The 23,056-nt window shown below is 38.8% G+C and overlaps 1 protein-coding gene across 1 annotated transcript in view; it reads right to left on the bottom strand.

The window, feature by feature from the left end:
- The window catches only part of DOK6 (docking protein 6), a 172,626-nt gene that overhangs the window by 36,646 nt on the left and 112,924 nt on the right, over positions 1-23,056 (bottom strand). The window contains exons 5-6 of the mRNA XM_083450221.1: positions 16,491-16,680; positions 5,994-6,132 (exon numbers count right to left, since the gene is read on the bottom strand). Coding sequence (XP_083306347.1) covers positions 5,994-6,132; positions 16,491-16,680 — 329 coding nt within the window. The remainder of the gene's footprint in view (positions 1-5,993; positions 6,133-16,490; positions 16,681-23,056) is intronic.

Genomic DNA, 23,056 nt, shown 5'->3' with positions numbered 1-23,056 from the left:
TTCTTCAGCTTGCACCATTTATATGAAATGAAATGACAGATTCATGTTGCCTTAAAAAGTAGCCCAATACTGCAGTTGTGTCAGCCAATTATATTTCACCATGGCCTAATCCAAACCTGAATTAAACCTCAGGAAGATATACTTCTCCATCCCTCTTTCCCATATGGAAAGTGATTGTCATGGCTCTAAATATTATTCAAGCACAACTTTGATGACTTTGATAAATACTCCCTCTGCCCTTGTCACCTACCATCCTCTGCCTCCTAACCTTATGCACACAGACTCCAACTCTCTTAATATATAGCATTCTGAGATGGTTGTATGCTGATGTTAAGACATACTGGAAAACATGGTAGTTCTATGAAACCTTCATTAGCCAGTGATCCTTGTAGTTGTTCTCAGTCATGAAAACATGCAAGACATTAGAGAAAGCAGGGAAGAGAGATAGGTCCTCTCTCATCCTATCACTGCTGCTACCACTAGAGCAAAAATGGACAAAAAGGCAGGGCAGAATAGAAGCTTTGTGAGAAGTTCTGTGCTTTTTCTGCTCCTCCCACTGCTTCTCCCCAGGGAAATCAGAGCAAATGCCAATGAGGTTCCAATTGACATTTTGCTCCAATTTCCCTGGGGGAAAGAGTGGGTTTTCCTGGGGAAAGTGGTGCGACAAGTGGAAAACTGCTCAGATCCATGCTTTCTAGGCATGGGACAAATGGAAGAGTGGGCGAGCCCTCAGGGAGTGGGTGTGTGAGGCGGTATTGCATTTGAAAGATTGAGTTTGGCAGAAAGTTCAGTTTTGAAAGTCTTATTTTAAGCCTGAGCAGGGGGTGTTTGGCAATCACTGATTCAAACCCTGGTTTAGACAGGAGTCATGATTAGCATCAGTGCAGAAAGAACTTAGTTATTCAGAGAAGAAAACCAGAAAACCCATACCACAGAAAAAGGGGAGATAAAAGTCACCTATGTATCTGGCTCCCATTTGCATATGACAGATTCCACTGACTTCTACCTGGCCACAGAAAAAATGTTTGCACATTGGACTTTGACTGTCTTTAGCCCAATGAAGTGCATCTTCAATATTCTGAACATAGATTCCATGAGCTTTATGAAGAAATCCTGATGAATGGCGCTTTAATGCATTCTGCTGTTTTTATTGTAATGGGGAAAACGTTTTCTGTCTGGACAAGTGACAGTTGGTTTAATTGTCACTGAGGGACCTTAACTGAGAGCTGAGGTGGGGTTGGAGATTGGACTCTCAGTAAGCAAAAGTAGAATAGAAAATATGCATTTTCTGATATGTGGTTGCAAGTTTAGAATGTTCAGTTAGACACTGTGGTTGGCTGAGCCTGAACTAGAGGTGCCAGAACGGAACATATAGTTGAGTGCTGGTCGGCCAGGAGTCAGTCCATGCTTGTTAGTGAGTCTATGTTGGTTGGTGCTTAGTCCTCATGGTGGATAGTCACAAGAAGACGACAGCAGAAGAGGATCTCAAAAGAATGCAGGGTGGCTACATAAACCTATGTATAAGCACCAAGGGACAAGAAGTGAGAGGCAGTTTGGAATGTGAGGCTCTGATGTCTGGAAGGAGAACCAGATGAATATTCTAACAAAAATAGGCCTGCACTTCAATAGGTTAGTAAGGGTTGAAACTTCAACAAGAGTCCTTGTTGAGGCCTAATTGGAGTGGAGCAAATAAGGTCATCTGGCAAAAGAGTTTTAATAGGTTAACGAACTGCTTCTGAAAAACTGTCTTAGTAAAATAAATTCTATTTAAAGTGACAGTAGCATGTTAATTAATTGTATACTTTTAAAGAAACAGTACTATATTAAAGAAACTACATAAGCTTGGGTATGGAAGTTAGCAAAATGAGTTAGAAATACCTGCCTTCCCTTTCCATGGTTTTAATAATGGATACACCATATTATTGCCCTAAATTTTACACCTACATGGTGAAATAATTAAGTCTTTTTCAGTCCACAGATGTTAGGCTAGTATATGCTTCTAAAAAGGAACATTGCTCGTTTTTTAATTCTACAATCCTTATAACAGTGTCATTGTGCCATTCTGTTTCAGAATAAAAGATGTACCTGGAACCATGGAGAGAACCACTTCACACATGTTTTCCTTCTCACAAATTATGTAGTACACATAGACAAGAGTTGGGCATTTATGGAGAACATTGCCGAAATTATCTGATAGCAGATTTTACAGGGGGGAAACAGCAGGCTTCCTTTCAAACCTAACATTACTACAATTTCTGCTATTATTCCACACAACAGGAACAAAGCCAGTTACAAAGAAGACAACTATGAGGAAAAGGAAGAGATAGAGAGAGAAGTTAAGAGCTCATGCTATCTTGTCAATGTGATTCCATCTGAATTACAAACTGCGCAATGGGACTGCCCTCTCAGCCACTCCATCTCATTGGAAACTTGCCCTTTAGCCACTTATATGGAAATGGATTCTGACAGTGTGAATGCTTGCTGGAACAAACATCTTTCATTACAAGCCAGTCATGAAGTTAACTGAGGAGATACAAACTAAAAGTTGCAGTATGGGGTGACAGTGACAAATATTCACTCCCCATATAATCTATTCTTCTCTTACAACGGACTTGTTTATTTTGTTGGTCTATTTAAACAGGACAATCCAATACATGTCTCTTCAGCCTCATTGAGTTCAATGTACCTGATTCCCAGAGTATAGGATTGTAGTCTAAATATCCAGGGCTTCATAATTTTTTTTGGGGGGGGGGAAATTGAGCATGTTTAGAGAGCATTATTGAGCATGTTCAGAGAGCATTAACTCTAGTCAGCTTCAAATCTTCAAAGAGAAGGAGAAAGGGCTTCAAGGCAGGCCTATGTTTCCTGAAAATATAATCATCTTAGCCCAGTGCTTTCCCTAGTGGCTCCTTCAGTTCTTATCACATCAAGAGGAAGCCTTAGGTCAGAAATAGGGAACACAGAACAAGTGTGTTCCCTGCAGCTTTCTACTGTAGCACAAAAGACACTCTTGCATTGCCTGCAACCCTCACTAAGGATCTCGGCCTCCATTTAAAATAAATTAATCTGCAGTTCATGTAATTAGGATAGGAAACCTAAAGACAAGACACTAGAACATCAGATTAGCTAACAAACCAGAGAATAGATTGCCTGCACTCCCAATTGCTTGACTCAACTGTCTTTGAAATAAAGAAATAAAAATTATTCACCAAATTACACAAAAAGTGACAACTGAAGATAAAGATAAGATAAATATAGGAAATAAAAAAACCCATATACTGCTGATAAATAAATACCGAGTATAATTGGGCCACAACTGTGACCCTGGTTCAAAGGTAAAACAATGAATTGCATTCTGCCATTATAACCCAAAATCCTAGGGGGAGGAAGGTTTATCTTTAATGTCAGATTGTTTAGAATTCCATTTACTTATAAACCACCTCCATGCTTTTCTAAACTTGCTAGCCTTTCTTTACATAGATGTAACATGTAATTTTATTTGTAATACTGAGATTCCATACTTTTAAAAAGAACACTATTTCAGTCCTGGTGCATCCTAGGTTTTCCCACAATTAATGTGACTATCCTTACGAATATGAACAAGACAAGTTACTAATGTTAAGTTTGAGTTGTTGGGATATCTAACCCACAGGAAAAGGACCCAAGGTACGATAAAACACTTCATCCATTTTAAACTAAAAACAGAGTACAGCGGTACCTCAGTTTAGGAATTTAATCCATTCAAGAAGTCCGTTCTTAAACTGAAACCATTCTTAAACCGAGGTGTGCTTTCCCTAATAAGGAGTCCCACCGCCGGTGCCCTTCCATTGTTTGGATTCCGTTCTTAGACCGAGGTAAAGTTTGCAAACCAGTACACTACTTCCGGTTTTACGGAGTTCATAAACTGAATCGTTCATAAACAGGACTGTTCTTAAACCAAGGTAGCACTGTATATCAAAAGAAAGACACTATCAAAAGAAAAAAACTATCAAAAGAAAAACACATCATCTGTGGCTCGGAATTCATTACAAACCTGCACATTTTGTATCAAAAATAGCACTGTCTGGATGTGAGTTTCTTTCATACAATTCATATCACATGAGAGGTAAAAGGTAAAGGTACCCCTGCCCGTACGGGCCAGTCTTGACAGACTCTAGGGTTGTGCGCCCATCTCACTCAAAGAGGCCAAGGGCCAGCGCTGTCCGAAGACACTTCCGTGTCACGTGGCCAGCGTGACATCGCTGCTCTGGCGAGCCAGAGCCGCACACAGAACGCCGTTTACCTTCCCGCTAGTAAGCGGTCCCTATTTATCTACTTGCACCCGGAGGTGCTTTCGAACTGCTAGGTTGGCAGGCGCTGGGACCGAGCAACGGGAGCGCACCCCGCCGCGGGGATTCGAACCACCGACCTTTCGATCGGCAAGCCCTAGGCGCTGAGGCTTTTACCCACAGCGCCACCCGCGTCCCATCACATGAGAGAGATTAAGGATAATCATGCTAGACTCTGCCCTCTGTCACATCAGCATCCCATTCCTGCTGCCTATCATATGTTGGAGATTAGCATCTGCAGTAGGGAGTCTGTTCACCTTACATAGTCTTTGCACAAGATTTAGAACTGCAAATCGTGTGTGTGTGTGGGGGGGGTGTCTATGTGAATACAAGAGGCCCTCAGTGCACACATTTGTCCTCCAATAAAAGGTGGGTATTAGGTATGGACAAACGCTGAAGATGGAAATGCTAACTTGAACCACATGACTCACAGTAGGTTTCTAGAGTGCCCATACTTAATCCTTTCAGAGCATATTAAAGCTCAGTTGAAAGCAGGCAAGTGTAGATCTTTAAAGGTGCTGGGCAAAACATTTTACTTGAAACAGAACTCTTCTGGTAAGAAGAGTTAAATACTGTAAGTAAGTGAACTTGAAATCAGTGTTTGATATATATTCTTCTTCTTCTATCACGGTCCTTTTAGATAATATCCTAAAATGAAAAAGGAAAACTAAAATAAATCAAATGTATTGAGAATATTGACCGTCCCCCTAAACAGGCTCTTCCTTTGAACATCTTGTTGCCTAAAAATTAATGCACTCAGTTCAAGTTAGTGGGAAGGAAAATGCTGGTGTGAGTCAACCAGAGAAATATTGCATGTTCTCAATTTGCTGCAAGGCTGCCTGTTGCACAAAAGAAAGTGGCCTAAGCAAAGGACAAAGTGATTTAGAATGCTATGATGGAAATTCTTCATAACTTCAACGTTTTCCCCATAATAATATGCTCTCAAAATGTGGTTTAAAAAAAAATGAATAAAAACCAGAGTTTGTTCATGTGTATATTAACAGTCAAATATTTATGTTGCTAAACAAGGTAAGTTAAAAAAAAGGGGGGGGAATGAAGATTGTCTTGTGGCACTTAGGCAAATGTAGTCTTCTGACCACTGTACGATGACATTTATTAACCTTTACGCTGCCTTTATAATAAGCTTCATTGGTTTTGCTTCTTTAAAGACAGGCCTGATCTATCAAAGAGAAGAGCATATACTGGAATTCTTGAGAGCAAATATTGTTCATGGCATAACATCACTGGCCATGCTCCAGAAAAGAGCACACCTTGTTCATTTAAACAAAGATCATGCCACAATCCAACTACTATTTAAACTTGGGAAGCTTCAAAAGCAGCTTACAATGTGGCATGGTTAATGTTTGGCATTAGGGAAAAGAGGATGTATAAAGGCATATACACATGGACACCACATTCAGAAAAATAACACCTTGATGGCTGTTCCATCTACCTATCAGGGCTAACTCCATGTATTAAATATAGACTCTGAGGGAACGTATGGCCTAAAATAACTAATGTCACAACCCATTTTTCAGTATCATGTTAATGTATCCATGGGTATTAAGTTTCTTAAAGAAGTCTGATTTTGTTTTTATTAATTTAACAATTATTCCCTTCTTAATGCAGCAAATGCCTTTTGCAATATTGGAGTGAGATCCTTACCCGTGCTTTTTGTTCCATTTCCATCATCAATCTTTCATGTTGTTCAGCTATTGCCAGCGTTGCAGAATGGACTTTCTGATAGATCATCTCGCCTTCCCTTGTCTGAAAGGTGAACAGCCCTTCTCCTGTGTCGCACATCCTAGAAAAAGTTCTAAATTAATTTATTTATTTTATAAAGCCTTGATAAAATAAACATGCATAGTTGGGTTCTTCTGGTATTCATACTGCTAATGAATTATTATGGCAATGGGTGTCAATAGACCAATGGATTTCTAATGACATAGGCAAAATTTAGTCTTGACATTAAAGCTGCTTTGAGAACCTGAAATCCATGCATTTAACTTGTGCACATTCAGCTTTACATGTGTGGCAAAAATAAAGATAAAAAATTAAAAGGGGCAGAAAAATAAAGTCTGTGGTCTTTATGTCACCCTCAAAGAGACAACCCCCTGTGGTCTTTCCTTTTTGGTGACAACCTTGCTGATGGTGTGCCTGCTGCCCAAGGCAGCATTCCTGTTATGTTCCTGGCCAAGGAAGATGATACAGTTAGGCAGGGGCTGATGATAACCCTACAAGGAGGCAGCAGAGTCACTGTAAAAGGCCACAGAGTATGGGCAAACATATGTCAGAGTTCATCTCTTTATTTGTCTGGGTTGATGTCTGTTCTCGCTCTCCCACTGGCAGTCTGATGCTGGAACTAGTTCTTTAAGGTTCAGGCATCCACCATTTTATGCCCTGGCCAACAAAAATGATGCTATCAGCTACAGACTGCTGTAAAACTGGAGTCAGGTGGGCAGTTCAGGATAACAGTTTCAAACATCAGAATTATCTGTCTAACTTTTGCCTGGAGGAGTTTGCATATTTAAAAAGAAGGAGATCAAGGTCCACTTCCAGCCTACCTTCCTTGCTTTTCATATTGAATTTCAGCTTCTCCCACGGGCAAAGACCAGATCATTCACCCCACTCAGTTTCAGAGTGACCAGCTTCCTATATTACCATATCTATAGAACAAGGATGGCACATGTGCCAGGTTGTTGGCCCTTGTATATATTATTTAAAAATGCAATTGGCTCATTCACTTGAGTCAAGGAAGGAAGGAATAGGAAATGGTAGCTGCCACAGTGACTGTGAAAAGTGCATTTGAAGATTGCTGCCTGTAAGTGCAACTTGTTTGGACAATCATACCTCATCTTAGTCAACCCATATACGCATGAGACCCATGTACACTGCCTGTCCCTTCCTCTGTTCATGCTAGCCATGATTAAACTGGAAAAACTCTAATTACTCATAGTTTGGGTAAGATTTATGTTGCCACAAAAACTCAGGTTAGCATAGATTTAGCAGAGGGAAGCTTTGTGGCCCCAGTCCATTTGCCTGCATATTCTCCATTGGCATGTGAAAGAATTTTCCAAGTCCTGTTATGTCATCGAGCACCCAAAATAAAAAAGTTCCAGTTGGAATTTTCCCACTTACACTGTTGTGGAAACACAATTATACCAGTGCTATACTGCTACAATGATAGGAAAAAAGCCAGGAGCTATACAAGGAAAATAATTTTCAAAAAAACCCCAACCAAACAGCAAAGAGCACTGAGGCTGTGCTGGAAGGGTGAGATAGTCAATAAAGAAAAGGTTAAAGCACATAAAAGTTCACAATAAAAGCTTGCAAAGGTTAACAAGTAAAGATGAGAGTGAAGCCAACCAAAGTTGAGCAGGAAATACAATTAATCAAAGCAGCATATCTTGACAGCAGACAAGCCCTATAGGTGAAAAAAAGGTCATAGAAAAAGTAGAGAAGACCTGTAAATCAGTGATGACACAGAACAAAGATTAACAACAGGAAGAACATGGAGTAAGTAAAGGGCAATGAAGAGAACACACAGATCTAAGTAGTTCAGTGTCTGGTCTGCTCTAAAAGGTGTGATATAGTCATTCTCAGCTGCCTCCAATCCATTAAACTCAAGAAGTACTTGACAAGGTCCAAAAGTTCTACTGCTTCACAGGAGGGTTCTGTCCATGTGATACACATTTGAAATTTCCAAGAAAGATTAAAAACATGTATCTTGGATTCAGGAGTGAACTCAATAGTAAATATTGGTCCTGCTTTTGTGACTCATTAGTTTGTGGACTTCAGTATATGAATTCCTCTTGCTTTGAAGTTCATCGGGCTGAAGTTGACAGAGGCAATATTTAAAGAGGTGGGAGGACCATTGGAAGCTGGTTTCACAGCTATTCTATTTGTTCAAAACTATGATTCTTGGGGTTTATGGAACTAACAATATAAACCCCTTATTAGGTGATGAAAAGCAGAAAAGTTCAACTGTACTTGTGTGGCGCAACCATTCCTAATCTTGAGTACTCCTGGTTATATATGTTGTGGGCTGATCAATTCTGTTACTCAATAGCAAGGTTCTTCTGTCTTGCTTACTTTCTGTTGTTAGTGTTCCAGAAAAATATAATGCTGTTCTCATGGATAAAATCCAATTTCTACAGTCTTTCTTTGTAAGTTCATAGTAACCGTAGACCAGCCCCCCCACTCCAAACACAAGCATGGCTTGGGTGTTTTTCACAAAGCTGGGCAGTGACACAAACGCCTTCCATCCTGAATGAGGAATGTTCAAAGGGGCACTTCACAACAACAACCTGCTGGTACAAATGGGTCAGCTAGTGCACTTTACAGGATATTATATATAAAGCAATGTGTAAAAAGAGTTTTCCTTTTCACCGGGGTAAAGTATTCTATGCCTGGTAGTTTCATCTTCACATCACTCCTTCTCTATCCATGCAAAACAGAAATTTTAAAATATACTTATTATAGAAAATAACATTTTATGGCCCCATGTTTTAATAATGGTTTTATCTACTGTTGTTGTTTTAATAGCTATGGGCTTAGTCTATAGATTTATTTTGAAGGGTTAGTTACAAAACCTAAAGTTATACTAAGAAAGTTTTCATGAGACAGATGTTAGTCAATTTGAACTGACATTTCCCAATCTGGTTTTTAGAGGGCAGATGCTAACCTTTAAACCCTCCTTTGGATAATCTAAAAACTATGCCAACTTGGCAGGTTTCTTGAATCCCTCTCAGAAATATCAACTGAAGATGGAAAAGAAACCAACTACAGTAAGGAGAGGATGTGAAGTATGTAATACAATATTAAGATGCGGACATAGGACATCTTTGCATGGGTTTATTTGTTTGCATGATGGATCCATGTCATATTTGTGGCTAATATCGCTCTATATTTTGCACTTACTTCTTCTAAAACAGCATTTCATATACCACATAATGCCCCCTGCCCTCCCATAACCTGGCCAGCTCAGAAATGGCACTTGCATACTACTGATCTGTCAGTCAGCACAGTGTGAACTTCAAAACTCAATGGCCAACTCAATGGTCCTCAGCCTTCACAGTTCTATCTGGAAAAGAGCCACAAGAGATTTTCCTCCCCTCAGCACTGTAATTACTGAGGAGATCACTAGACAGCCATCTTAGAAGTGCCTTCAAATTCACTGGTGCTCTGCTTGGGCTACACAACACTACACTACAGGCTTGGTCAGGAAAGTAGTTCAGCTTAGGTCAAAACAGATCAGAGTCATGTGCCACTTCTGTGCTGACCAGCCTCCCTTTAGTCTTTCTAGCACTGTGGAGAGAGACACCCCAGGAATTATTTCTGAATTATTTCAAAGGTCTCTGAGGTTATGGAAGTGTTGAAAGATCTCTCAGCTCAGATGTGGTGCACAACTCTGCATTGAGCATTGTGCTATTTATACCATTCCCCCAATAGGAATAGTATTGACTGTGGAGGTAGATACAGCATGCTTATGAACAAATTAAGTATTCAGAGAGCCCACCAACTTCAAAACATGAAGTTTACCTTAAAAACACAACACCTTTGCAATAAAACATGAACATAGACTGAGGAGGGCTCTCCCCCCGAACCATCAGGTATTCATTAAGAAACCGTATTAAACTTATCTATATTACATGCTGCACTGAATAATAATATAAACACACAAACAAAAGCAGGCTGGTGAAGCTAATTATCTATACAGTTTTAATGATGCACCCACCTTTTCCAGAGATGGAAGCAGTGGAGCAAACTAACATGTTGTCAGATAATTAATCCTCGAGAATTATAAAACCCAGTGCAATGGAATGAATTATACATATTATTTAGCACACCTTGCCTGGCTTTGGTGCTTCTGCTTAACAAAGGCAAAATAACAGTACACACGCACAAATTTAGGAGTCATAATGGCATATTCCAAAATCTGAGCTTCTTTCCTATGCTGGAGCAATCATTTATTAAGCTTATATTAGTCTTAAAATATTGTATTATTTGGACAAGAATTTTTTTTTTATCCTTGTTACCTTCTTATCCTTCTCACCACAAATATGACAATTACATTCCTTCAAAAATGAAGAGAATCTCATGATAAGAAATAAAATACTTATCTACCTCCAATGTTACAACTTCAAATAGGAAATAAAACCATCCTAGGATGGTTAAGAACCATAGGGATGTTTTTATTATGTTTTTAGATTTGCCATAAGCTACCCAGAGTGGCTGGGGAAACCCAGCCACATGGGTGGGGTATTATTAAAATTATTATTCATACATATGATAACACCAGGCAAACAGTTCCATGTCTACCACATTGTAGGGTACCTCAAAAGTTCAACATGTAAGGAAGCAAGAAACAGGGATTTCACCTACACCAGATATCAAGCCAGAACAAGTGATGAGTTTTGCTTCTTGGGTGAATTTATTTTATTTCATTTCACAAAATTTATACACTGCTTAATTGTAAAAAAACAAACAAACCCTCAAAGCAGTTTACAAAAAAGATAAAACAATAAAATTATCAAGGAAAAATTACAATACAAAAAGTTAAAATACCAAACAGGTTAAAATTCAGATCAACCTTCTAAGCATTACCTTCCTAAGCATCTAGGCAGGCTTGTTTAAAAAATAATGTCTTTAGAGGGCACTGAAAAGATTAGAATGAAGGCACCTGCTTGATATCATTCAGCAGGGACTTCCAAAGTGCTGCCACACTAAACGATCAGGTTCTTACAAATGCAGAATGTGTATTATGTGGCACCTGTAGCAGTGTCAGTTCCACTGATCGAAGTGGTTGAGTGGGAACATGCGAGGTAAGGTGATTTCATAGGTAAAATAGTCCCAAGTTGTTAAGATACTAATAGCAACACATTGAACTTGAATTTATGCACAAAACAAAGCTCATATGACTGCATTTCCACACAGAAAGGGAAATGACAGTGGGCATTCGTTTTATAATGGCCTCAGACCCAAACAGCAAATTTAAGAGGGTCTAGGCTGACACCACCCATTCATGCCAGACAGTGAATCCACTGATCTTTGGCATGTTCCTGTATCCTTTGGTAGTTATTTGGTCCTACCTCCTGGCTTGTCCTTTCATCCTCACTCTCCTGCCCAGGCATAATTACTTGGCTTCAGCTCAATTATCACAAGCTGCAATCTGTTTGTGACCTGGTTGTAACCTGTGGCCCTACAGACCAGAGCATGGCTATATGCTAGGGCAGAATTTAGCTTAACTTGAACGCTCAATTTTCTCTGTAGGATTGTAGGAGGAAATGTGGTAAATATGATAACACAGCAAGTTTAAAAGTGAACATACTGCATTAAATGTTTATGGTACTGAAATGACATCTTTAGTTCTTGGTCCACCTTGGGGAAAAAGTTGTGATTATCTTTTCCCATTATTTATATTTTTCATCTGTTCCAGTTTCTTTTTTGCTGGATTATATATGTTGTACTCCTTTCCACTCCTTTTTCTTTACAAGGCAAAACAAACCAATTTATCTATTTATATTTATTTTTAACATTTCTAACCTTCATCAGAACATGATAACAGAGAGGAGTACAACCACTTATCTAGATATATCATTAGTCTTCTGTGGATGTGCTGCCTAGGGTAAATGGAAATAGCAATCGTTTAAAAACTTCCCTATATATTATGCCAACTGTGCTATCAGATATCAGCAGCTGTCTGACTTTCAAGAGTGGCAATCTCAAGATACTGACTGCACACAGCAGAAGATGGATGCCCACGGAGAGTCTCTCAATCCTTTTATGTCATGCATAAACTTATCATTCAACCTGCCCTGCCTTTAGCCATGGCTCTAATTCCCAAAGCAGCTGATCACAGCAGGGCCCTAACAGTCTCACGACCCTGGTTTTGCAGTCTAGGCCTTTAAGTCCCTGAGGACCAGTTAAGGATGTCAGCCAGCACTGTCTGCTCATTCCTCTAGTTTTTCCACCTAGCAGATGCCAACCATATGGGGTATTCTGCAGGGGACAGAGAGAGGGAAATACTAGGACTGATGTTAACTGAAGAACTATGCACAAATTATCCCATATGGGTATACATATAACATTACACATTTGCCACCACCTGAAAGCAGTATCACTACCTCCAAACCAAGCTCTGAACCACTGAAATGAAATAATATCAAGCTTGCCTGTCATGAAATGGAATAGAAAATGTTTGGGCATGCTTGTCATCAAAACAAGGTGCATCAACATCATGACTGCAAATGTTGAACCAAAGCTCCATATTCAAGAGTTTACCTGACAAACACTCATAGCAACAATTGATACAGTGCTGTTAAATAACACTTTGAAATTTTACTTCTTGCCATTTACTGTTGCTTAAAAACCATACAGTTAAATTATTGCAAGTTTACCAATCCAACTCCCGGCTCCAAAGCTTGATCCTCCCTGCATTTCTCTCTACAGTATTCCAATTTATTTTAGATTGCAAGCGAAGAGTATGAGCAAACATTGTTTTCTATACCAAGGTGATTCAAGGAAATGACCTAAGACAATATGGCAACAAATCACAATAAACAATCTCAATCGGATCTAGGAAACATTTGTTTTTTAATATAGCAAAGAGACCTTGAATGTAAAGCAAATTACACTCAACAAACCTCAAAATAAAGATGTTATTTCAGTCTTTCTCTCCAAAGCCTAATGCTGAGCAAGACAGGCTCATTATTTCAACCCTCATTTATCGTGGATGCCAACAACCAACAGTTTCACAAAACCTACTACATTTATGTACATATAAGGAGGTCCCTTCTGAAGACTAAAAATGTCCCCATGCTCACATATGTCTCCTCTGCCTCTTTTCACACATTGATTCTGGAGCTTAAGAAGGATTGTGTATTACTCCTAAATGTTATCCCTAGAGCTAATGTCACATTTTGCTTAAATGGTAAATCAGAAGGGTCACTCTAATCTTTGCTTATCTGTCTGAACTACTTAAAACTATTACTTTATACAATTTACCATAGATGGCAATCCACAGCAAGAAACTTACAATAGCGACACACACACAAAACATAATCAGGGCCAAACTAAATCTGACACTAGAGCTTTCATCTTTGGTAGATTCCTTTTATCAGCACCATGGACAGCTATAAGACTGAAAGCTCATCACCAGCATCTGGTTACATACTCTGCATGGACGTATACAAATGCCCACAGTTTATGTGGCAATGCCACATGAAGCTGCTGCTAGTTTATAGAAGGACAGAATTGTAGAACTGGAAGGTACAATGCAGGAATCTCAAAAAGTCATCTCCATTCCTTTTTATAGGTCTGTTCTGAGTATGACACATATTAGATATTGCTAGAGATGGGTGATCAATTCAATTCTTATTTATTTATTACTTCTATATGCCACCTTTTACTCAACGGACCTCAAAGTTGTGTACATGGTTCTCCTTACCCCAATTAATCCTCAGCATAGCCCTGTGGGGTAGGTTAGGCTGAGAGAGAGTGACTGCCCCAAGATCACCAACGAGTTCTGTTGACACCAGGAATGTTTGAAACAGCTGCTACCATGTGATAAATTCCAGAACAAAGCAATAAATTCCTGAACAAGCAATTCCTGAACAAAAGTGACAAATTGGAAAGATAAAAGTCTTATGACAAATTGTTGTAAGATTTTTTTTTAATTTTTTTGAAAACTTAGGTAGGTATTCCTCAACTTGAGCATGATAACCCTTACTTGTGCTACTGGTTGCTCTAATATTTTTGGCTCATGTTAACAGGCCAGTTTCCCAGATTCTATCATTCACAAAAGTTTTAGCTGAATCTTTATGAGCCAAAGCACACTGACTTCAGGCACACCAATTGCGATACGAAAAAGTTCATGGCTTGGGAACTGCAATTTATATTCTTGTGCCTATTTTTAGGTTTTTATCATCCTTCCCTTCCCTTCTTGGTAATGAAACCGTTAGACACACTCAGTGGGAAGACCAAATAACAGAACTGATTCCTGCTCTTGAGCAGTTATGTTCTGAAAAAGCTCATTTTAGCCATTTAAAATGTGGACTGAAGAGTCTGACCCTGACCTAAGCATGTTGCTTATAATGTCTGTAGATGGCCTACGTATGCAGATGCAAAAGGGTCTGCAGCTCCTTTGCAAAGAATACTCCACGGCTGGACATTTGGGTTGTCCACAGACATTCTAATTAATGCATCTGTGGTGATGGTCAAATCTGCCACCAACATGCTGCATTCCTCAAAAGTTTATTATAAATGTTTTAAATGCCTGAAAGGGGTTTTTACCATTTGGCATCACACCTTCTAGGCTCAAAACAAGCATGTGGCTCTTCTCTCTTCACCTAAATATGGATAACTGACACACATTTGCTGCACAGTCAGCGTAGATAATGTGTGTTCAAAACAACAACTACAACATATAGAATTTATGTCTGCTGCCAACTTAAGCATGCTTGCTTATTCATCAACCTGAAATGTCTTATACTTCATTCCATTTTATTATGGCAAGTACACTACCATTCGCTAAGTTGGAAAGCACACAGACTAATGGAGTTTTCTGTATTTTCTGTATTTATGTGTCAGAACTCCCAGAGGGTAGCTGTGTTGCAGCAAAAACAGCAAGCATTCCTATTGCAACTTTATAACAAATTTAGTATGGCAACCTCCTGCTTCTTCTTCCCCACACATTGCAACTACAAAGCACTCTTTTCACATTCTACCCAGTGATTAAGCCACCATCGCCTCATATTTTGCAGCTCTTTTCACACCCCCACTTTCACTTCTGTTTCCGTGCCTCCTACTTTCTCCTTTTTTGCACCTTCCCCTGCATGGTGGCGCTGTGGTCTAAACCACTGAGCCTTGGGCTTGCCAATCAAAAGGTCAGCAGTTCAAATCCCTGTGATGGGGTGAGCTCCCGTTGCTTGGTCCCAGCTCCTGCCAACCTAGCAGTTTGAAAGCACCCCACAAAGTGTAAGTAGATTAATAGGTACCACTCCGGCAGGAAGGTAAACGGCGTTTCCGAGCACTGCTCTGGTGCCAGTGTTCTGTTGCGCCAGAAGCAGCTTGGTCATGCTGGCCACATGACCCGGAAAAACTGTATGCGGAGTGGGCACACACTGGCTCCCTCGGCCTGTAAAGCGACCCCAGAGTTGTTCGTGACTGGATTTAACTGTCAGGGGTCCCTTTACCTTTACCTGCATTTTCACCTTTATTCCCTTTTTCCTCCTTCCTTTTCTCAACTCTCCCTTGGACACAGACATCTCCAATTTCCATGTCCCCTCCTCTCTCTCCCTCTGCAGCCCCCCTTTGCAAACATACCCCATGATCATATATGCTACTGTATCTTTAAGATGAAAAGAATCTTAATGGCAAGTTCAGGCTGTTCAGTTAGAGAAGGTGAAGTTCAGCTGACGGATGCTGTAAATATATGGGCATTCGCTTCCTAATGAAATATATGTTCTAAATAGAAACAGGGAATCTGGAGCTTCATGGTGGAGATAACATATGGTACAAGGAGTGAAATACATTCTGTGAGGGCACTATGGAATTTTCAGGGCTCTCTGACAAGAGGCAGCAGGAAAGGAAGAGGGAGAAGTTTGAGAACAGTGAAAAGGAAAGGTCAATGAAAGGGGGAAAAGTAGCTGTTTTAAACAATAACAGAAGTTTGAGTAAAGCAAGGGTGGTGGTGGAGGAGGGATGGGCTTCCATGCCATGGCCACTGCAGTTGTGCAACCTGCCTTCAGTTTGATTCCCCTCCCCCTCCCTGATTTAATGCAAATCCAGGATTGTGAAGAGGCACTACAAATCCTCCAGTAGGGCCTACATGATGACACGCTTCCATTTTTACTAGATGCAAGACAAGCTTTCATGGACTAAATTCTGCTTCATCAAGTGCATGAAGTCTGGTGCTCAGTTGTCAGGTATGTATACTTGATGGGAAAAGTCAAAGAAAGTTTGGAACTTCTTTAGAACTTCTTTCATTAAATTAGAACTTCTTTCACTAAAAGAAATTTTAAAAAAAATCAAATTCCAGACAGAAAAATAACAACTTCTCTTAAAAGTGTCCACTGATGCTTCATGTCCCATCATGGCAATAATAAAACATTATTCCATATGAGTCAATCTACTTACTATATTTCCATAATTGTCTCTTACCTTCCAGATTCAAAAGTGAACCATGTTGAGTCCCGCCCATATCTTCTCAGAGAACTGAGAGGCCACATCACCAGCTTCACCTTAGCATTGTGTATATCCCAGAGATAGATGTTTTCATGTGTAATCTGCATTGTACATTCTCCGTAGATATCTAAATTTGGTGTAGGCATTAGGTAAACATTGAAGCGCTCTGAAAAGGAGTGGAAAATCATGGTGAAAATAGTGAGCTAGCTTGCATTATGATGATAATTCCCTTTCAGCCTAGTGACAAGCATGTAAATAATAAACCCATTTAAATACATCAATGCAACTCTCTCAGAAGACAGCTCATAGTACATCTGGAAGCACAGCTGAGACCTCTTTATCATTAGTAACAGATGCTCAATGGTATAATGTAACAGTTAAACACTGTCTGTTGTCAGTGACCTTCATAAAATGATATCATTAGCTTCTTCTTATTGCATTAATAATTTCAATTAGCAAGCTATTTTGAAAGAGCTTCTTTACTGTGATGGACCTTTTTATTCCAAAGGGAAAAAACCAAACAAAGCATCAATATATTTCATTAGAAAATCTGAAAACATGGACTAGATATAAAGATCTCTTAGTAAGAAAAACACCAAAATGGATTTCACCAATGGAAGCACAGGCCCCCAAAAAGTTAAATATGAAAAACAAATGGTTGAGGTACTCAGATTTGTTGTTAGAGGATCAGGAAGGTTTTAAATTAAAACCATTTGAACAAATTAAAGATAAAGTGAATTGGTTGCAATATTATCAAATTAATGAATTATATAAGATGGATAAGAGAAATGGTTTTGCAACAGAAAAAACCAAATTGGAAACGCAGTTGTTAGATACTAAAGTTAAGAATATGTCTAAAATGTAAAATTTGTTGTTGGAGTGGCATACAAAGGATGAACAAGTTAAATCGGTTATGATTGATTGGGCAAGAGATGTGGGACATAATATAATGATGGAGGATTGGGAGAGGCTATGGAAGAAAGGGGTTAAGTTCACTGCATGTACAATGTTAAAGGAAAATATTATGAAGATAATGTATAGATGATACTTGACCCCTGTAAAACTAGCAAAGATTTATCACAATAGTGATAACCTTTGTTGGAAATGTAAAGAAAAAGAAGGTACTTTTTTCCATATGTGGTGGACTTGACCCAAGGCGAAAGACTTCTGGGAGACGATTTATAATGAACTGAAAAAAATGTTGAAATATACATTTATTAAGAAACCAGAGGCCTTTCTTCTTGGAATAACAGGTTTGGAATTGCCCAAGAAAGATGTTAAATTATTTTTGTATGCCACAACAGCCGCCCGACTATTACTTGCTAAATATTGGAAAACACAAGAACTACCAACAGTGGAAGATTGGCAGATGAAGATGATTAACTTTTCGGAGCTAGCTGACCTGACTGGAAGAATCCGCAACCAGAAAGAAGAGGAGTTTCAAGAGGACTGGAGGAAACTTAAGGACTATTTGAATAAATAAGAAACAAATAGGCCTAGGCTTAAACTAAGTTATAATTAAATAAATGGGATTTAGAATATTAAGAAAAGTGAATAAGATGGACTATAACTGGAAATTGTTCTAGTTTAATAATGATATTGGAAAGCTGTTACTTTTAACTACAAGGAAACTCAGAAGAAGTTTGTTGTTATTGTTTATTTGTTTTTTGTTCCTTTCTTCTTCTTTCATTCATTAATGTATTCTTCTTCTTTTCCTTTCTGTTTTTGTGTGTCATTCTGCTTTGTGGTTTTTGTTATAATTTTGGAAAATCTAATTTTTTTTTTTTAAAAAAGAAAATCTGAGAACATGTAAGATGAAACTGCACAATGGAACTAATTTTTCTTTTTGGTCAGGTACCTGTATGCCTTCATTTGGATACCAGTAGAAGCTTTGGAGGAAAGTGGTTAATCAAGAATACTATGTAGAGTTAAACCCTCCTCTATGCTTTTGTCACAACCAAATTGTCTCCTTACTATTGGCTATTCCATCCGCCCCCACTACCGAAACCTTGATCCACAGGTTTTCCACATCACATCTAATTAATCTTCACAGATGGGGTGTGGAAGGTCACATTCTTTCCACTTCTGTGATTTTACCAGTTGCCTCCCAATGCTTCCACTTTGGGAGATATTGTCACATCACATAACTCAGATGCACTATCTGTGACGGCTCCTTTTTCAGATGTAACAGTAGGTGATGGTCTTAGAAGCCATGTTTATCAGGTATTCTTGAATTTTTGGTTGACATATCACTCTATGCACATGTGGAGCAGCAGAAGCCCAAGAATATGTGAATATAGAGATTTTGGCAGTGGATGTTTGAAGGCCTAGGGCTGGGAGAAGAGGGGAAGCAAAAAAAAAAAAAAAAAACCAAGGAAGGAAGAAGGATTCGGTCCCTTTTTAAGTTGTGGACTTCCTCTTGCTGTCATAGTAAATGGATCTAGGCCTCAAAAGGCTGAGAGTGGGAGAAAGAACACAGCAGCAGAATTTTGTTGCCACCCAATTCATAATTTTGGAAATCTATTCAACCCAAGATTTGAAGGCAGAAATGTAAAAGATAATAGCACTGCTACTGTATTTGACTGGATTAAAAAACAAGCATCACACTTAGAGCTTAAAAAGCTTGCTTCTCTTGGGTGATGTGGTGTTAGTGCTTCAGAATGCAGAGGCATATTTTGTTAAGAATGTAGGGTTTAAACAAGTGACTTCACTGTTGGAAGACCCACATGGATTCCGTTTCTCAATCCTGGTTACAGGCTTGGTCTAGTAGTGCTGTGATCCAGCATCACAGCAACTTTGCATAGCTGTTCATCACTCAGAACTGTCATTTTCTTCCAGATGGACTCTTCCACCAACAACTGTCTTATCTTTGACAACACTTGTGTCTTTAGATGGACCTCCATTACTGATTTCAGCTCATCTAATACTAGTCTTTTCTGTAATCCTAGCACATATATTACCTCTGGCTCCCACATGCAAACCACTAAGCATTAGCTTGTGTCTTGATCTCTGGATACTGAGGTCATATATGACCTAGCATTTAACAGGATTATCCTTAAAAAAGTGAGGTTTTAATGACTTAAAATTCAATGTAAGATCTAATCTTGTACAGAATCAGCAAAACCAGTGCTAGGGATTACAAAGGAGTTGCAACTCACTGCATATCACTCCAAAATGATATGCAATTTTTGACAGGTGATAGAAAAACAAGCCTGAAATAAACCAGAGAAAAACTGAGAAAAGTTTTTTTGAGAAATTTATGTGGCCAAAGAATTCTTATGTATATGTCAAAGATTAAAGCTCCCATATGGCTATAAGTAAATTTGTTAGTCTCAATATTATTTTCTGTCTCAGTCCATTTAATTTTTGTCCCAGTGATACCTCCTAAGCTGATTCACTCAATGTCACGGCTATCCATCCTCTCCTCTGAGGCTATATTTCTCATTAATCACACTAATGGGTGTCAGTCTTGCAACAAGTACTTTAAAACTAAATCCCAAGTATGAAAGGCTATGTCTCCACTGCAGAATACTCTGATTTTATATGGTATTTCTGATTTTCACAGTTTTCAGCACATTTGTTTACTGATTATTCAGGTCTTCCATCTGTAACCAGATTTACAGTGTTGAGTGGGGAGCACTCCACTAAGGACCACCACTGTTGAATGGCTTGGGGGGGGCAGCTTGGTATGGTGGTCTTGCAGCCTCATAGGTGCTACCTTCTGAATGCTGAGAAGCGGGTGTGGCTGGCACCTGTCAATCAATCCACATATGGTTTCCCTTTATGGGAATATGTTTTTGCCTCCCTTCAGTTTGGGTGATGGAGTTGCTCTGAGACGGTTTGGTGCTTAGCAGCAAGCATGAGATTTTCTGCCTGCTAGCATAGGTTATACCAGCTTACACTTCTGTTTGTATTGGCACAAGTCTTCCTTGTTATATTTCAATAAATATAACCTTTAACCAATCCGTGTATCAAGTCTTCGTTCTGGGTATGGGGCAAAAAATACAGTCAAAACCTAAAAGTTCAACAGAAAGGAAGAAAACCCATAGCTTCCTTTAATTATTCGAGCATGTTATTGGAAAAGGGCATTCAGGCAACATGATATACTCAAAATGTCAAGAGATATTTGTCTGCTCTGCATTGGAGGTCAGTGTCTAAGGTGAGGTGTCATGGATTAAGAAGAAATGTTCATGATTAAATTGAACATCAGCTGCAAGGCAAAGAAACAGAAGCAACAGCGATTACTCAGGACTTGAGACAAAAAGTTAAGCATTGGTACACTACAGGAATAGAACCAAGTGGCTAAAAAGTTAACAGAAAATAATCATCCATAAATGATGCAAGGCACTGAAAAGATTCTATAGAAAATTGTTCCATTCCCTGGGTTTTTCAGCAAAGCTAATGGACATACACAAAACATATTGGATCTTGCTAACAAATGTGTTTCCAGTTGTAGAAAGGGAGTGACACAAATTTAGAACAAAGTTGTTGGGACAGAATTTGTTTAGAAAAATGAAATCACTGTGGTACAGACAGAGGGAGAGGGAGACAGATAATGAGATCCTATGTTTGGTTTGGACTATTTAGCAATTGCTTTGGAATAGGATGTTCTCTATAAACCAATTCCATATATATAATCGCTAAGTTAATAGATAAACAAATACTGGCTTCCTGGGAAGAACCCAGGAAGATAAACAGGCCAAATATGATTGATCAGAGATACAGCCTAAACAAAAAATAAATAAAATACACCTGACAGCTCATGGATGGAAAATAACAGCTCCATCTCAAACCATTCTTGTAAGGACCATTCTGAAGGTTACTGGTGTTTACTCCTCTGATACCTGTTTACATGCTAGAGCATTATATTACTTGCAAGGCAAGTTAAATAATGGCTGGTTAGCATATCTAGTCAGATGTAGTGAAACTGAAGCTCAATCCTAGTAGGACAGAAACCCGTGGGTTAGTCATTCCCAAGTTTGGAAAATTAGTAGGATGCCTTTTCTTGACAGGGCTGCACTGCAGCTTCGGACTACTCTTAGAGCCATCACTATTACTGGAGGCAGAAGTGTCCCAGGTTGCTAAGAGTGATTTCTTACAGCTTTGGCTGGTACACCAGCTATGCTCATTCCTGGACAGGGATAGTTTGGCCACAGTGGTGCATGCCTTGGCAATCTGCTAGTTTGGACTATTGCAGTTCTCTCTATGTGGTTGGTTTAGAAATTGCAGCTAATTGCAGGTTACTCTAAGGACCATTTGTCCCTTACATACCAGTCCTATCACTGAGCTTATCTATAAAAGCCCTGATTGTCCCAGTGTTTAGTTTCTGCACAAACTAAGGCCTTTAGTGCAATGGCAGCAGTACTTTAGAACACTGTTCCTATTTAAATACTTACAATTTTGGTATTTAATCCTGCACTGAGAATATTTTTTTATTTTTTTGCCAAGCTTTTTCAGACAATTAACTTGATTCTGTATTGGTCATTTGTTCTATGTTTTATAATTTTATAATTTTATGATGTTTATTGCACATCATCATGACATCTTTTAACAAGGCAGTTTAGAAATATTTTTCTAAATAAAAAACAAAAATAGTGTATCTCAAATATGCTTTTAAGTGTACACATGGAACTGTTCTGCAGGGACTGTAGCCCAGTTCAGATGACCACCTAAACCATGGTATAGGCCATAATGAATGAACAATGCAAAGCCTAAATGAAGCACTTTGATTATGCAGAAAACTTGGCAATCATCATTTAAATAACAAAAGAAAAACACAAACTCATTCTTTAAATCCCATACCCATGTATACCATTTCACCTCAATAAAGCAAAACAACTGTAAACCAAAAGGATTTCAGATTCTAATCATATCATTTTGCATAAATCATACCAGATGGAAAGCTGGATACAAAGCACAGCTAACCATCCATTAGCTGCTGCATTACAGATCTTTGATGTGCAAATAGAATGAAAAGGCAGATGCTGTTAGTAGAGATGAGGAAGGAAATGTTGTGGCTATGTTCTTAGAGTGAGGCCAAAATATTTGTGTAAGAACAATGAAAGGCATAATTCAAGGTTCAGCTTAGGTCCTGGCTTTATATTATTTGCCACCTCTTCCCAAGTTGCCCTCATCACATTTCAACTGCTCCATTAGTTTCATTTTCCAACAACTGTGAAGGTTTGTGCCGCATGAACAGCTGTCTAAATTAAATTAATTAAACGGAGTGGCTGTTGCTGTTGTTATTTATCAGATTTCTTTCCTGCCCTTCACCATACGGCAACAATATAAAAATGCAATATTAATACCAGTTAAAACAATTTACAACCAGAATATTTACAACCCTGAAAAATACAGGGTGGAATTCAATGTTAAGAACAATCTTTTCTTTATGGGTTTCACAACAAGCAAAGGACATGTAATTCATTGGAAATTTCTGCACAAGCTACCATCCATTTAAATAGGACTTGTACAGGTGAATACATTGAAGTTGATTCACCCAAATTTATATTCCTATTATAGAGATGCTATTTCTCCCCATA

This window comes from Podarcis tiliguerta, assembly GCF_965153285.1.
Source record: "Podarcis tiliguerta genome assembly, chromosome: 7".
NCBI classification, from domain to species: Eukaryota; Metazoa; Chordata; class Lepidosauria; order Squamata; family Lacertidae; genus Podarcis; species Podarcis tiliguerta.
This window is presented reverse-complemented; position numbering and strand designations above follow the sequence as displayed.